This window comes from Myodes glareolus, chromosome 9 (assembly GCF_982192425.1).
Source record: "Myodes glareolus chromosome 9, mMyoGla1.1, whole genome shotgun sequence".
Lineage (NCBI taxonomy): Eukaryota > Metazoa > Chordata > Mammalia > Rodentia > Cricetidae > Myodes > Myodes glareolus.
This window is the reverse complement of record NC_142034.1, coordinates 63,745,814-63,759,725: the sequence shown is the minus strand read 5'-3', so window position 1 is coordinate 63,759,725 and position 13,912 is coordinate 63,745,814. Positions and strand designations below refer to the sequence as shown.

The window sequence follows — 13,912 nt, the reverse complement described above, 5'->3', positions numbered from 1 at the left end:
ACTCACTATGTAGATCAGATTGTTCTTGAACTCATAAAGATCCACCTGCCTCTGCCTCCTGTGTGCTGGGATTAAAGGCGTGCGCCACCACTACACCTGGCTCACATTTCATCCTTTTAAAATGCAAATTTCTGGTATTTGAAGCAGACATTACACCATAGTCCTATTGTATTTAGGTCTCGTTATTATAGCTCAGATTAGCCTCTAACTCATGATCGTTCTGCCTTAGACTCCTGAGCACTAGGGTAACAGGTGTGCAGCAGCACACCTGGAAAAAGTGTGTAATTCATGATGAGCTTTTGGTATAGTCACAGAGTTGTGCAACTGATACCTTATCAATTTATGATCCTAGTATATTGAAACCATAATTAGAGTGGTGCAGAGAACAAACTGATAGAGTTTTGTTCCTGTATTATTGTTCTTTATGCTTTCTCATAACTGTTAAAATATCAAATATATCTGGGAGGCAGAAGCAGGTGAATCTCTTGAGTTCCAGGCCAGCCTGATCTCCATTGCAAGTTCTAGGACAGCCAGGCTACACAGATACTGTCTCAAAAATAAAATAATAAAATGTCAGCTATATAAAATAATGATTCTTTTTGGTAACTTCTGACTATGATAGATCCAATTCATTGTCATTTACTATATTTGGGGGGGTATTATAGTTACCTTCACATGCTGCCTAAAGTGTTTAAGAACTCAACATAGAATTATTCCCTTTGAAACAAAATATCCTTTGGACTTCCTGGCTTCTATACTCCTTCCCAAAGATGGACTGGTGTAGTTTTTAACATGGATTGGATTTTCATCTAGGAAACTCTCCCATCTTATTCTTCAGTTTGTGTACATCCATGTCTGTATGAGAAACCCAGCTCAGTACTGTTAGTATAGGAGTTTGAGGCTTTGAAGGATGTTAGATTTGTGTATTTTAAAGCTCACTGTTAAGAAATGGAATGGGAGCCAGGCTGTGGTGGCTAATCCCAGCACTCAGGAGGCAGGTGAATCTCTTGAGTTTGAGACCAGCCTGATCTACAGATTGATTTCCAGGACAGTCCGAGCTACACAGAGAAACCCTGTCTTGAAAAAGAGAAAGAAAGAAAGAGAGAAAGAAAGAAAGAGAGAGAGAGAGAGAAAGAAAAAAATTGTAGTAAGATTGGTTATCTCTGAAAGGTGAGATAGGCAGGAAATGAGAGCACATGTCGGGTGGCCTGAGGTCTTAGGTCCCATCAGTAGGACCAAAGTATATGCTCATCCAGGGTCTGGTTGTGTAGCTTAGTGGGAGTGCAGGGACCCCTGGGTTTAGATACCCGCATACTACAAACAAAAACAACCAGAAATTCACATTTAATGTCTTACTTGGATATTTACTTTTGCTGTAGGAATATCCGACCCTTACGACCTTCTTTGAAGGAGAAATAATAAGCAAAAAACACCCTTTCTTAACTCGTAAATGGGATGCAGATGAAGATGTTGATCGGAAACACTGGGTGAGTAAGGCTGTGCTCTGCCCTGGGCAACAGAAGACATCTAGAGAGTGGCAGGCCTAGACCTGGGGCCCAGCAGGAGTTAATTAGAATCCAAGCCACAGTTACCCCAGGTCTGCCAATCCTTCTCATAAATACCAGGTGATGAGAACAGTCCTTCAGGTCTGTGCACTGCTCTGTGTGACTGTTAGAACCTGGGCCGTGTCCCTGTTCTGTTATCTTTTATCTACTGTTCCTTTCTAGTCACTGTTTGATGAAACCCTATGAAATAGGTAGCAGTTGCCTCTCATGTTCTGGATGGCCTGCCATGGGGATGTTGTTCACGAGGCCCAGCAAGGGCAGAGTGCATTGCTGTTCTGACATGCTCACCATTGGGGAATTAGGGCATTGCACATGTGACTGCTAAGGACAGGGAATGAATTCTCATCCTAATAGACCTAACCTACATACCATTCAGACTCTCTTGAGAAATTCATTCCCTGTCCTTAGCAGTCACGTGCGCAATGCCTTTATTTCCCAATGGTGGCATGTCAGAACAGCTTAGAGTGACTGCCCTGGGGTCTTTTCCCTGGTATATGTTTGGGTCTTTACCCGTTTTATATCTTCAAAAATTGGTTTTTCATCTTATCACGCTAGCCTTTGGCTTAGTCAACTAATGTGGAGAGGGGTGTTTGTTTTGAGGTAGTATCTTCCTCTGTAACCCAGACTGGCTTGAAAATCTAGGTGATCCTCTTGCTCAGCCTTCCCAGAGCTGCAATAACTGGTGTATGTCACCATGCCCAGCTGGTTTTGTTTTTGAGCTACGGTTTTGCTTTGTTTACCTTGAGTTCACAGTGTGCATAAACTGCCTGTGCTACCACTTCCCTGCTGCAGTCCAGAGTTAGCCATGCTGTTGCCTCCTCAGGTTTACCTGTTGGCAACACTTATAGCTGGCGTTGCGGTCAGGATTCCATACGTTTCACCTCTTCATGACAACATTTATGACTTAGCATATCAAGCTATATTATAGTGCTTTGAAAAAACAAGCTAGAAGAAAAAAATCTGTAATAGCAATGAATAGCACTAAGACAGGTACTTTTGGGTCCTTCTATATCCATGAGTTTGCACTTTGTGTATTCAAATGATTGTAGATTGAAACTGTTTGTGGACGGTAACTCATTAATTCTCCCGCATAGTACAAGAAAATGATAGTAAGAAATACTCTGCCTCAAACTGAGGAGATGGCTTAGTAGTTAAGAGCACATACTATTCTTCCAAAAAATTCAGGTTTTGTTCCCAGCACTCATGTGACAGCTTGCAACTGTCTGTAACTCCAGTTCTAGGGCCTGCCTACCCTCTTCTGACCTCCTTGGCACACATGTGGTGCACATGCTTACATATATAAGTAAAACACCCATGCACATAAAATAAAAATTAAATATATATATATTGCCAGGCATGGTGGTGTATGCCTTTAATTTCAACACTCTGGAGGCAGAAGAAGGCAGACTAATGTGAGTTTGAGGCTAGCCTGGTTTATGTAGCGAGTTCCAGACCAGACAGGGTTATACCTTAAAAACCGTTTAAAAAAAAAAAATTGGTAGTGGCGCATACCTTTAATCCCAGTACTTGGGAGGCAGAAGCAGTTGGAGATTTCTGTAAGTGGAGGCCAGCCTGGTCTACAGAGTGAGTTTCAGGACAACCAGGGCTACACAGAGAGACCCTGCCTCAAAAAACTAAGAAAAGAAAAAGTGTGTCTCTACTCAGCACACACAAGGTGTTTTATTTTCACTTTTTTTCTGCACAGTACAGTCCAACTGTCTACAAGCATCCCCACTGCATCCCAGCTTCCTAGAGACAATTGAAAGTGTATAGAAGGATAATGTATACAGGCTGCATACAGATCAAGGCATGTTATCTAAGGGACTTGAGTGTCTGGGATTTGGGTATCTGTACAGGATTCTGGAATCCATCCTCTGCAGGTACCAAGAGATGACAACATATACATATATTGCTCCTTCTCGGTTGCTACCTGAGTAGCTGGCACAAACCCAATGTTATAACACAAGCACTGGCTTTCCTATACCCACTCCTCTGATGTGGCTCAGAATGACTCTTTGGTTTTTGTTTTGTTTTTAGATTTATTATTTTATGTGTATGAATATTTTGCCTACATGTATGTGTGTGAGTACTGGTAACCAGGAACAAGTGCACTTAACCACTGAGCAAACTCTCCAGTCCTGTTCTTTGTTTTTCAGTTTATTTCTTATGATGTACACACTAAAAAAAAAAAAAAAAAACAAGCCAGTGTCTGAGTATGTGTGTTGGAGGGTGTGCATGCACACACTGCCAGAAGTCAACACCAGATGTCTTCCTCTGTAGTTCTGCACAGTTTGGAGGCAGAGTTTCACTAAGCTGAGAGCAGCTCTAGCATTCTGGGTGCACACCACCATCCCTGGCCTTTACTAACTGAGCCATCTCCTCAGGCCTGTTTTTGTGTGTTTGTCTTTTGTTTGGGTGAGACATGATCTCTGTATACAGCCCTGACTGGTCTGGAACTTGCTATGTAGATCAGGCTGACTTCAGACTCAGAGATCCTCTACACTGCCTCCCCAGTCCTGGGATTAAAAGTGCACACCCATGTCCAGCACTGGTTTTGTTTTTTAGCATAGTCTTATGTAGTCTAGATGGGATTTAACCTTCCTGTATAGCTGAAAATAACCTGGAATTCTTGATTCTTCAACCTCCTCATTGCTGGAACTCACCATGACTCTCCTTGCCCTTCTGTATTTTCTTTCTTTGTCTTTTGTTTTTGTTTTTGAGACAGAGTCTCATTATGTAGCCCTGGCTGTCCTGGAACTCACTATGTAGACCAGGCAGGCCTCAAATTCACAGATATCTGCCTGTTTCCTGAGTTTGGGGATTAAGGTAACTATGCCCAGCGCTACTCTATTGCTTTGCTGAAATCTCGCTAACCCATCTGATAGTAGGGTGTTCTAGAACTGTGCCCATTCCCACCTTTGACTTTTCCTTCTTGCTGTGCTCACTGGACACAGTGTAGTAGTGCCTTGTCCACTTATCTGTCCTTTTCAGGTGTCATGTCCTCAGGCACCCACCTTTCCTCGTGTTAATGGATCACTGAGACTCTTTTGTTTTGTTTTTAGGGCAAGTTTCTGGCTTTTTATCAGTATGCAAAATCATTTAATTCAGATGACTTTGATTATGAAGAACTGAAAAATGGTGATTATGTCTTCATGAGGTGGAAGGTAAGGTTCTGCCCAGGCTATCTCCTCAAACTCCCACATGCCAGGTCCTAGAACACCCACACATATTCCTCTTGCAGATTATGCCTTCCCTTATCACATGTGTCTTCATGGCGAGGTCCCCTACACCCTTGTAGCCAGCAGTGCTGTGGTGGCTACAGAGCACACCTAAGTGGGCAGTGGGCATATTCATTCCCATAGACACCCCTGACCCAATGTCCTCTTCCTTTCATTCTACACAAGAATCCTCTGAGCCTCCGGGATGAGTCATCCTCGTGTTCTGGGGAGTCAGGGCAACTTTCCTCAAACTTAGTCATCACTGCATCCTGTCCTACCATGAGCTAAATGCCATCAGAGTGACTTGCTCTCCAGCCACATCCTCTACCCAGTGCTTGGGAAATGAGAAGCCAGGAATGAAGCACAAGTTCTTCCCTCCCTGGCCCTTGGCTCCCTCTCGTCCTTCAGTGGATTGGCCTTTTGCTTGAGAGTCCTATACTTCTCAGCTAGGGCGGTATGCTGTCTACAGCCACAGTAATGCAAAGCCATGAAACTTGTTTTAAAAGAACTTTGGGAACACCTGTCCACCCCAAGTCCCCATTGCCTGGTCTGTGAGGAGAAAGAAAGCTACTTGAGGGGGCTGGAGAGATGGCTCAGCAGTTAAGAGCAGTGGCTGCCCTTCCAGAGGCCTAGAAGAGTTCAATTCCCAGCACCCATATGGCAGCTCATAGCTGTCTGCAACTGTAGTTCCAGGGGATCCGACACCCTCGCACAGACATACAGGCAGGCAAAACACCAATGCATATAATAAAGCTACTTGAATAGGACACGTAGATTTCATAAAGACCAGACATCTAAAGTGGTCGCTTGCTGTCTGTGCCTTATGTGGCTGATCCTTTGGAAAGTGGGATAGCATTTCCTCACTAGACAATCACAGGCAAGCACACAGTGAACTTCCCTTTCTAGCCCCTTCTGCCACCCAATGTCTGTTGATCCATCCAGCCTATTCTGTTATCCAGCACATACTGAACTTCTCTCTCTACCCACACTAGCACATACTAAGCCACCATCCCCAGCCTGCTATACAGTTGGAAACATGCCAACTGACCCTTTAAAGCACTAGGATTGATGTTTAAATTAATTTTTTCCCTCAGAGTAACTCAGACTTTGCAGATAACAGGCAAGTGTTCTACAACTGAGCTAGACTTCAGCCCTAAATTAAAATTTAAAATGATACTTTGAAGGTTGAATAAGGCAGAAAAGAATATCCATTTTTAAAAAACCTGGAAAAGGCTTGGGAGTGCAGTTTGTGGTAGAACATTTGTCTAGTGTACTCAAAGTCCTGGGTTTCATCCTAGCACTGGAAAGTAAATTAAAACAGTTAGTTTTCTCCAAACAATTTCTCTTAGAGTCACTCCGGTTGAATTTTGGTTTACCTAAAACCCTGGGTCTTCTGACCCCATCTCCCAGGGAATATGAGCCTTTCACAGATGGCAGATGGCCTGTCTTTGTGGTGTGTCTGGCACAGATGGTGCTGTTCTTGTGACTTTGACCAGGGCAGAGCTTTGGTGAGGTGCCATAGGGACTCTCGCCTCAGAGTGAGCACAGACTTCAGTAGATGTGACTCATTATTAGAGGCAATCAGAACCCAGGGCAGTTCCTAGAAACCAGGTTGAAATGTATTTCCAGGTTATTCTGTCAAGTGGTCTCCAAGAGGTAGGTAGTCAGACAAGTAGGCAGAAAAGTAGTTTTAATTAGTCTGTTTGATCTCCAGTGATGATCCATCCTCGGCATGGCTGATCCTGTGGGCACAGTGAGGTAGGTAGGACACTGTAGTAACATATGAGCACCACCCAAAAACCAGGCAGACCTTTATTCTAGCAGTCATTATCCTCTGCTGTCTTACTGAAAGGGAAGGTATTGACTGCTCCCATATCTATGTGCAGGAGCAGTTCCTTGTCCCGGACCACACAATCAAAGACATCAGCGGTGCTTCCTTTGCTGGCTTCTATTACATCTGCTTTCAGAAGTCAGCAGCCTCCATAGAGGGCTACTACTACCATCGGAGTTCAGAATGGTAAGGACCCTGAGACTTACAATACAGCAAAAGTTACCTTCAACTCCAGCCATAATATCTAAAAGAGATTCTCTGTCTCCCTCTGTCCAAATTCCATATTCTGTGTATTCTTTGTACCGAGGCCATTAAGATGATCTCACATAGAAGAAGGCCTCTTTCTGATCTATTGCGTGAAGTAGTGAAATGAAAGTGGATATTGTGTAAAATAATAATAATAACATTTCTAAATACTGTGAAAAAGTTAAGCTTTTTATTTAATGTGTATGAATGTATTTCCTGCATACATATGTATACCACATGTGTACCTGGTGCCTACAGAGGTCAGAAGAAGGCATTGAATCCTCAAGAACTGGAGTTAGGGATGGTTGTAAGCCACTGCAGGTGCTCAGAACCAAACCTGAATCTTCTGTAAGACCGACAAGTTTTCTTAATCACTAAGCCATCTCTCTAGTCTTATTTCTAAATGTGTGTATATTCGAGAGACAGACAGACAGACAGACTCTAGAGATGTAATCTTATGTGGGTTGGAACCTAGGACCTTGTACCTGCTAGGTAAATGTTCTAACACTAAGTAGCACCCAGTCTATACTTTCAGGCAGTCTTGCATTTTCAGGAACACTTAAAGTAATCCTTATTGTTTTATATTTATTCCTCACAAATTTAGCAGTAATTCTAATGTCATCTCTTATAGACAGTGTGACCTTTGCAATTACCAGCTGATACTGCCTATCATGCACTTGATCTTGGTCTGATGAGCAAGAGGCCATGAAAATTCACCCCCAATAGGCTTGCCTTCAGCCAGATCGCGTAGAGACCTTTTTCAGTTGATATTCTTTCCTCTCAGATGAGTCTAGTTTGTGCCAAGCTGACATAGAATCATCCAGCACAACCACTATTATTAGGCTAGAGCTTTTATTTGTTACTAAATTCTACGTTGCATATCTATGCATCATTTAAACAAATGTCCATCCTTCTGTCAGTGAAGGGACTCTTGGGTTGCTTTCATCTTTGGCTGATCAAAGTTGTAGTGCTATGAATGTAGGTGTGTGAGTTTCTGAGTTCCTGTTTTCTTCTACTTTGGGCATATACATACAAGTAAAAGTGCTGATTGGATGCTAAGTCTCTGTTTACCATTCTTAGGAACTGCCAACTTCCTACAGAGGCGGTGCCATTTGACATTCTTACCAGCAAGACTTGAGAGCTTCAGTTTGTCCATGTCGCTCCCCCAGCACATGTTAGCTCTGCCACTTAATGCTGCATATTCCTAAGAACTAGTACGTAGGCCTTTGGGGTGTGTCATTTCTTTAAAGATTTGTTTTTAATTTTTTATTGTTTGTGCATCTTTGAATATGAGTGAAGATGCCCTGCAAAAGGCCAAAAGGTTGGATCCCCTAGAACCAGACTTATAGGCTGTTGACAGCAGCCCAACATGGATGCTGGAAGTAGAACTTAGGTCCTCTGGAATAGCAATATATGTTTGGAACCACTGAGCCACCTTTCCAGCACCTCATTTATTTATTTATTGTGTGGTGTGGGGTGGTAGGTGTACGCATTGTGCGGTAGCATGTATGCCACAACAGAAGGTGATGGCTTTTTCCTTCCGTAACATGGCTTCCAAACTCGGGTTCATACAGTGAGCCATCTTTCTTCTTTTTTTTAATTAAATTTTTTTATTTTGTGTGCCTAATGTTTTGCCTGCATGTGTATATGTACATTACTTGCATGTCTGGTGTCCATGGAAGCAAGAAAAGAGCATTGGGTCTCCTGGAACTGGTTGTGAGCTGTCTTGTGGGTACTAGGAACCAAACCCCAATGCTCTTATCTGCTGGACCATTTTTCAAGTCCTTGTCAGCCTTTCTGAAAAAATTTTTTTTTATTTTTGTGTGTGTGCACATGATGTGTATGTATATGATATTTATGTGGGTACATGTATCATGGTGCTCACATGGAGGACAGAGGACAGCTTTGTGGACTTGGTTCTCTCTTTTCACCTCTGTGTGGGTTCACACTCACTGCTCATGCCTACTTGGCAAGCACCATTACCACAGAGCCATCTCACTGGCCTCATAGTCCTTGCTTGATTTTCTTTTCTCTTTTCTTCTAGTGCTTGGGTGTAACCCTGGGCCCCATGCATGCTAGGCCAACTCTCCACTACTAAGCTACATCCTCAGCCCATATTTTAAAATATATATTAAAAATAAGCTGCCTTCTCACCGTTCTTTGTTGTTATGAGAAGCAAGTGAGGGAGAGCTAAGCTTCAGACATTAATTAAAATGGACCCGGGAGTTGTCCCTACATGGGGACTGTCTACCTCTTTCCTGATCCTCTGAGATTCCTACTGATGGAAGAATCAGACACCTCCAGGCCCTGTGGCAATCCCACCTTATAGCCGCGATTCAGGAAATAAGAAGCAATGGAGAGTGGGGAGATACTCATGACAAGCTGTGAGGTTCTTCTCTCCAGTGTCTTTTTGAGTACTATGAAAATTGGAATATTAGTTGTTATGCATGAAGTATGTCCGATGATATCACATATTGGTATTCTTTAAACACAAATACAGAATTACAAGTCAGAGAGAAGTAGTGGTGAGCTCCATCTCTCCTTAGAGCTTATTTGGGTCCTGGTTCTTGTTCTTTAGTTTTTGCCTTCCGTTTTGTGAACCTAGGACCTGAGCTACATTTGTTGTTTGTGTATGTGTGTGTTTGTTTGTAGACATAATTTACTGTGGTGGTCATGAATTGAGGTGACCAGGAGCTTGTGATTCTCCAGCCTCAGGCTCCCTGGTAGCTAGGATTACAGACGTGCACCTCCAGGCCTGACTCAGGGTTCTGTTGTTATCTCAGACAGGTTCTCACTCTGTGTCCCTGGCTGGGTAGGAACTCATAGAGATCTACCTGCTTTTGCTCTATCATGCTGGGATGAAAGGCTTGTGTCACCACGCCTACCTGAGGGTCCTATTTTTGTGAGCTGTGTTACAGTTGTTTCATGATTAGAACAAATTACTTAAAAACAGTTCTTTTGCGTGGTACTGGTGGAATAGCACAAAGGGAACAAACTAGATAGGTGCAACTCGACTTGTATAAGATGAATTAACACAGCAGACATAGTGGTGTACACCTGCATTCCTAACTACTTGGAGGCTGAGGCAGGTGGATTGCTGAGTTGAATAGTGAGACCTCATTTTAAAAATATAACAAAATGGAGGCCTAGAGAGATGGCCCAACAGTTAAGAGAACTTGTTGCTCTTCCAGATGATTTTGGTTCGATTCCCAGCACCACTTGGTGGCTCATAACCATCTTTAATTCCGGTTCCAGGGGATCTTATGCCATCTTCTCTTCTCTGCAGGCACCAGGCACACACACACACACGCGCACACACACACACACACACACACACACACACACACACACACAAAATATATAACAAAATGAGACGTGTTTAATGTGTTTAATCCCAGCACTCATAAGGCAGAAGGAGATGAATCACTGTGAGTCAGCCTGATCTACATGGGGAGTTCCAGACCAACTAAAGCTAAATAGTGAGACCTTACTTTTTTTTTCCTGGGGAGGTTTTGAAACAAGGTTTCTTTGTGTAATAGCCCAGACTGTCCAGAAACTCTCTTTGTAGGCCAGGGTGGCCTAAAACAGAGATCCTTCTGCCTCTGCCTCCTGAGTGCTGGGATTAAAGGCTTGCGCCACCACTGCTCAGTGAGACCCTACATTTATATACATAACTAAAAATGGTTTAGCACCTCAGTCTGAGTATAATTGTCAGGGGCTCTGAGTGGAATTCTGCAGCCTTCTCTGTTCAGGATACCCACGAAAACGCTTCTCTCCTGTCTCTCCCCTATTACAGGTATCAGTCCCTCAACCTGACCCATGTTCCTGAACACAGTGCACCCATCTATGAGTTCCGGTGACAGTGGTTCAGAACACTGTCCAAATAAAACTGAGCTTGGCAACAAAGAGCTTTGCCAAGGGAATTATGTACCTGCCAGAACCAGGAAAGGTGTGTTCCTGCTTCTTCACGAGCAGACTTCATCAGAAAGCATGAATGCTAACCTACAGGACCCAAGGCACATGGCCGACCTGCAGGCAGGCAGAGGGAGCTGTCCACCTCCTACCCTCCTTCCTCTCCGTGGCATTGTGTTCACCATCTGTTTCTGAGCAACCTTAAATGCACTTCCTTCCTGCACAGCTAACTTCTTCATCACCATCTGTCCTCGGCCTGCCTCTAGCTGAGTGGAAGGTCAGCTCCTGGGTCACCTCAGCCTTGGTGCTCAGTGGTCCCCACCCAGGCCCTACTCCTTCCCCAGTTGCTTGTTTGGTAACCCAAGGAAAGGCAGAGCCCAGCACCTTGTGCCCCAAAACTCTATGTGAGGAGTTGACTGGGCCCAGCATCTATCACCAATGAGATGAGGAGGGGACCCTGGTGGGGCCCCATCAGTGTTTGAGTCCAGTTGGGATGTTTTGTGGGCCTGGGGGCTCTGCTGAGCCCTGTACTGCTAACAGTACAAGACTTGCACATGGCTGTTGGGTTTCCTGGGCCTGCTGTCGGGGATCACTAAATTTAAGGCTTCCAGATCCCTGGTGGGAGTAGATTCCCAAACTGTTTTCTTAGTAAATTTGCTCCAAACTTCTGAACTGGAGGGCAATACTAAAATAAAAGAGTTTTTTATTACAAAATTATTATTTTTATGGTACCTTTAACAAGGACCCTATGGCAAATGCACAATTATTCCGAATTACATTTTATCGTTTTCACATTGAAAACAGCAAATGTTGACTTAGTGATTTTTATATCTATGTCTATATGTATATTTAATCAACCAGCAGTTTTAAAACAAGTCATCTGGTACAAAAGTTTCTCAGCATTGCATAAATTACAGTGCTAAACACAAGAACTGTTTCCGGGGCCAGTTGAGCATTTGTGCCTCCTCCTTTTGCTACTTAAAACATCAGTGTGTCATGACAACCTTTTCCAGAGGCAGAAGGGTCTCCATTTTCCGGAAAGGATGACGGAAATGTCGAGATGGGGTGGGCAGGAAAGATAAATGCGCTCAAATAACTCGAGGCTCATGTGCCAAAGTGTGGGGGAGGGGAGCGTTTTGGTTTGGTTTGGTTTGGTTTGGTTTTTCTAAATGTTTAAAAAGCTTATAGGTTGGCATCAGTTGTAGTTCACAGATATGGTCAGGGTTTGGGGGAATTCTGGTGGTTTACAGGTTCAAACACAAGAGGAAAAAGCTTTAAAATAAATACAGCATCAGGGCCGGGAGTGCAGCCGATAGAGCACTGACTTGTCATATATGAGGACCTAGCTTCCATTCCCAAGACTGGGAAGAGGAGCACCAAGGGGAGCAGGTTGACTATCCTTATTCTGTGCTGTGTGTTACTAATACTGACTGTTCAGGGAGCCTTAAAAGAGCAGAAGTGAGGAAAGGAACTAGCAGGTACTTGTGATATCTGTAGTCTTAAGACTGCAAACAGTGTACAACTTACCCATTCAGTAAAATCAGGGCCTAGAAACCATAAAAATAAATCCCAAGACTTAGGTAGAAGTCCATTGCTAATACTGAATCACATCGTTCCTTATCCTTGAAAAGCAGCAAGCTGGGCTCAGTAATGCATCTATAGGCCAGCTACGCAAAAGCCTGAGCCCAGGAGTTAGGGTCAGTCTCAAGTGAGCCTAGATTTCATCTCCAAACAAAAGACCTCAAAATTCAGCTGAGCATTCAGTGACTGACTCTCTTGAGAAAAACCTGGCTTATACCCAAGGGGCACCATCGCTGCAGTTGCGCTGAGGGCCAACACTAACGATTGAATGCTGACTCTATCCCTGCAGCACTCAACTCCTCTGCCTGTCCTTTCTACCATGACAGCCAACCCTGTGTGTACCATGCAAGTATCATTCAGCAGTAGGTGGAGTCAGCCTGAACCTGGGGCTTGTGTACAGCTCAAGTAGTGCATCAATGAACAGTTTCTCTTGTAAGCTGGGCAGGCCAGATTGTAGCTTAGGGACACACACACACACACACATACATATCCTTTTTTCTTTTGTTCTCTTTGGAGTCAGGTTCTCATTGTAACTCTGGCTGGCCTTGAACTCACAGAGATCCACCTGACTGCTTGGAGTACTAGAGTTAAGGTGTGAGCCACTACACCCTGCTCCTTTCTCTCTTTTAGCTAGGGAAGTGTTCCAGTTGTACTTAGAAAATGAAGGAAGGATGCCTTTGGCAGCCTTCAAACCCTACTGAAGACTTGCTGCTTAGAAGTCTGCCCCTGAGCATTGGGCAGGAATAAGCATGTTTCATTTAGTAACTCCTACCTGATGGACAAAGATTTTTCCTTTTCTGTTCCTTAAGGACCTCTGGGCACTTGTCTCCATCTGTAACTTTCCCAAGCTATCTTGGTGGTTTACATGCCTCTGGTACTGTGCAATATCTTTGACTGACACTTGTATCTAACACTGAGAAATAAGTGCAGACTGCAAATTTCCTACTGTCGTCTACTCCAGCAAGCCAGCCCCAGGCAGGGACTAGCGGTCTGGCTGGTCTCACCCTCCACTCAGAAGGCTCCACTGCTGTGGCCAGCCATTGCCCTCCGTGCCCTGCTTTATCCTCTAGCCATCATCCGTTTGAAGATTGTCCAGCATTTCAGCTGCAGTCCAGAAGGAAGGAGACCATTCCTGACGTTAAGTAGGAAGTCAGTCGTGTGCTGGCTCTGTTAGCAGTGTGAAGTTGGACGCCAATTTGTTTCTCAGTGTCGTCTGCTTTCAGAAGCAGGGGATTTATATTCTCTCTAAGGCCTTGAATGGATCTTTTTTCCTCATAAAATAGTCACTGATAAGCTAATTTTTAAAAAGAAATGCCATTAAGTATGTTACATTGTGGTTTAAAATTACTAACAAGTTCTGGGGAGGAAAAATACTTGATTTTGAATCTTAAATGTTTTTTAAAAATTAGATTTGAATGGGCGCAAAGTATGAATATTTTGTTTCTTTATGGAAGACCTGTGGAAAGGGTTAGAAGATTTGCAATGGGAGAAGTATTTTGCAGAGCTATCAATGTCTAAATAATTTTTAAAAAAAATAATAAAGGTATTTAAGCAGTGTG

The 13,912-nt window shown here is 43.5% G+C and overlaps 1 protein-coding gene across 1 annotated transcript in view; it reads left to right on the top strand.

The window, feature by feature from the left end:
* The window catches only part of Gid4 (GID complex subunit 4 homolog), a 24,836-nt gene extending 10,924 nt beyond the window's left edge, over nt 1-13,912 (top strand). The window contains exons 3-6 of the mRNA XM_085695015.2: nt 1,380-1,487; nt 4,628-4,729; nt 6,670-6,800; nt 10,657-13,912. Of these exons, the coding sequence (XP_085551141.1) occupies nt 1,380-1,487; nt 4,628-4,729; nt 6,670-6,800; nt 10,657-10,720 (405 nt within the window). The 3' untranslated portion in view covers nt 10,721-13,912. The remainder of the gene's footprint in view (nt 1-1,379; nt 1,488-4,627; nt 4,730-6,669; nt 6,801-10,656) is intronic.